Source organism: Belonocnema kinseyi, chromosome 5, assembly GCF_010883055.1.
Source record: "Belonocnema kinseyi isolate 2016_QV_RU_SX_M_011 chromosome 5, B_treatae_v1, whole genome shotgun sequence".
NCBI lineage: Eukaryota > Metazoa > Arthropoda > Insecta > Hymenoptera > Cynipidae > Belonocnema > Belonocnema kinseyi.
The window spans coordinates 9,670,753-9,673,636 of NC_046661.1; the positions used below are offsets into that span (position 1 = coordinate 9,670,753).

Here is a 2,884-nt window from a genome sequence, read left to right on the forward strand (position 1 = left end):
CTATATTTAATTTCATAATGTAATAATATCTTCGGATCTCATTTTTGTTTCTCCTAATGTGATAGCTATGTTTCCAAAGACCTATTACTAAAGAGTTGAAATTACCATGAAAAACGATGGGATTTGATTAAAATTAATACCAAAATTCCGAGAGAAAAAAAACATTTTCTTGATGCCATTAAATATGTTTTTCATTCAATATGTTTATAATTTAATAATGTTTTCTGCCAACGAAGGTTTGAACTCCCATAAGATTAGTTTTGTCTCCTATTTTAGCTGAAATTGTCATGGTGAATTTAGAAAATGAAGTTCTTGAAAAAATTGATTTTTATAATGATTTTGATGCAAGATATGGTGACGACTCAGCACTTAGCCAGCATAGAAATAATGTTGAGTTTCTTTTAAATGCCCTTTATTAGCATAAATCAAAGATTATTATTTTTCATTTGGTTATTTTTGTCTCTAATAGGCCAAAAAGTGAGGTAATTTGGAAATCTGTTTTTTAATGTTGATCCTTTTTCATGCTTATTTTGCATAAAATTTTTCATGATAAAGTAGATTGTTTTTCAATCTTTCATAAAAAACTTTGAATAGAGACACTAAACTTATGATTCGTCTCAATCTGCAGGATTTGCTAGGATTTGCTATAATGATTATTTTAAGAGTTCTTTTAATTGAATCCAACTAATTTTTCCTCAATTTCTCAAGAGAAGCCCTTTTTTAATGTTTGCAAGAATATATTAATAAATGTGAATATTAGAAATTTTAGAAACGTATTCTTTTTTTATTATTTCTTTTCCTTTTTGGACATTGTAATGATCTAAATATATTGGTTCTGAATTAACCACAAATATGATCCTCTTTCTTTTGAAACAAGTTTTAAATTAAATGTAATAATAATATAATTATAATGCGACTAAAAATGAAATCGTGTAGCACAATTATTAAAATTTCTTTTTTCTATCAATGTGATGCTAAAATATTTATGCCACACGCTTTTATTTTTAGTAAAGAGGAAGGGGGAGGCTTCGATACCAAGCTACTTAAGCATACAAGTTTACAAAGTCAATTAGATATGTAGTGGTGTGCAGGGGCGTCGGAGCTCTGTAGGATGGGTAGACTTAAGCCCACTCATAAATTTTGATGGGTGGGCCGAGCCCACCTTTAAAATAAATAAACCTAATAATAAAATAAACCTAATACCTATCTTAAAATATTATTTTTTAACATATTTTTGGTGAGCCCAACCATGAAAAAATCGTTCCGACGACCCTGGTGGTGTCTTAAATCACAATATAACAATCATTGCGGGGGGCTCAAAGACAAAATATTTTATTCTCATCTGAAACATGTATATATGCAAAGTTACAAATGGATTGGATGGAAATGTATAAAAATACTTTGAAGATTTAATTGTAATTACATAGATCACTTTTTTTTATCAAACTCATTTTCTTCGAATTCTGTATTTAAATTAGTATCGCGAAAGTTCTTTTTAAACGGAAAATTGCTGTTTCCATCGCCATTTGCATTCGAGGCAGCTTCAATTTTACGTTCATGTCTTTTTGACATGCGAAACCTCCATATCTATTTCCTCGGTACTGAATAAATTTGTCGGACTACACTTTTTGGTCTCAATTTATAAACGCTTCAGCTCGGACGTAAACTTATGTTCTTTCTTGACATTGCATTTGTTCTTAGAAAAGGACGAATAACAAAATTAAATCACATGTTTTGAAACTCTCCTGTACCGTTAGCATTCAACATTAGAATATTTGGGTTCTCCTTTTCGAAAGCTGTGGCGTCTCTACCTCCAGGCCTTTCCTCCTGTCCCCATTCTCCTAAGGCGCCACGCATCACGTCCGGTAATTGTCGCAGCTTCTCTTCCTCTTTCTGTAATATTATCAACAATTAAAGCTGTCCAAAAACTAGCCTTATGAACGAGAATTTACTTGATATAAATATATTCAATAAAATAAATGAAACAAATTTGTCTTTCAGTTTGAATTTTTGAGAAAGGTTTCAAAGAAAGTTAGTGCGATTCCTTTTAAAGTTGTTTGAAATACAGAGACGTTCAGAAAAAAAGTTCAATAGATTTCGGAAAATGTAATGTTGCAGTTTTATGATGCAAATTACAGTGTGCTGTACACGGAAATAAATCCGAGTGGAGTGGGATACCAGATACTCTAGAACCAATGTTGTCCACCTGGGCTGGACCTCTATCGGACCGAAAACAGAACTTCGGTAGTTCAATTCTTCTGGGTCCAGCTTGATTCGGATAACGAACGCCTGACGTAACACAGGGTGGCCATTTTTTTTCATTTTTTTCTCCCGGTTCTCCCAGTAGAAATTCGTGATTCCTCCCGGTCTAAAAAATATATATACTGCTGTTGCGAAAAGTGTCTTTTTTCACGTATGGGCAATCATAATAAGTAGGATTAGAAAAATGTAGTGCCTCATAAAGGAAAATGCAAAGATTTTATTATATATTTTTTAAAGAAACATGAAATCATCAAAACAAGTTCAGTTAACAACTATTTGCAAGCTGAACACAACATATTTATGTGTAAAGTATTTTAATAGTATAATATTTTATATTATTTTAATATTATATTTATATTTAGGAATATAACGTATGATCATTAGGGAGAGCCCTATAAATATAAAATCACAGATTCTTAAAACTTTCACTAACTTAGAAAATTATAGATTCACGTAAATTTTCTAAAAAATTTTACAATTCTTCAAGTTTTTTTAAATCAAATTTTAGCATCAGGCAGTCATATATATAATTAAAAATATGTCATAAGGACAACCGCAGGATTTCGCCGGGAGCGGGTGCTAATCTGAAAAATTGCACCCGCTTCCAGCGAAATCGCGGTAA

The 2,884-nt window shown here is 31.3% G+C and overlaps 1 protein-coding gene across 1 annotated transcript in view; it reads right to left on the reverse strand.

Annotated features, from left to right (window-relative positions):
* Positions 1-1,304: 1,304 nt before the first annotated feature.
* LOC117172530 (FK506-binding protein 59) overlaps positions 1,305-2,884 on the reverse strand; it is a 112,523-nt gene continuing 110,943 nt past the window's right edge. The window contains exon 6 of the mRNA XM_033360558.1: positions 1,305-1,893. Within this exon, the coding sequence (XP_033216449.1) occupies positions 1,726-1,893 (168 nt within the window). The 3' untranslated portion in view covers positions 1,305-1,725. The remainder of the gene's footprint in view (positions 1,894-2,884) is intronic.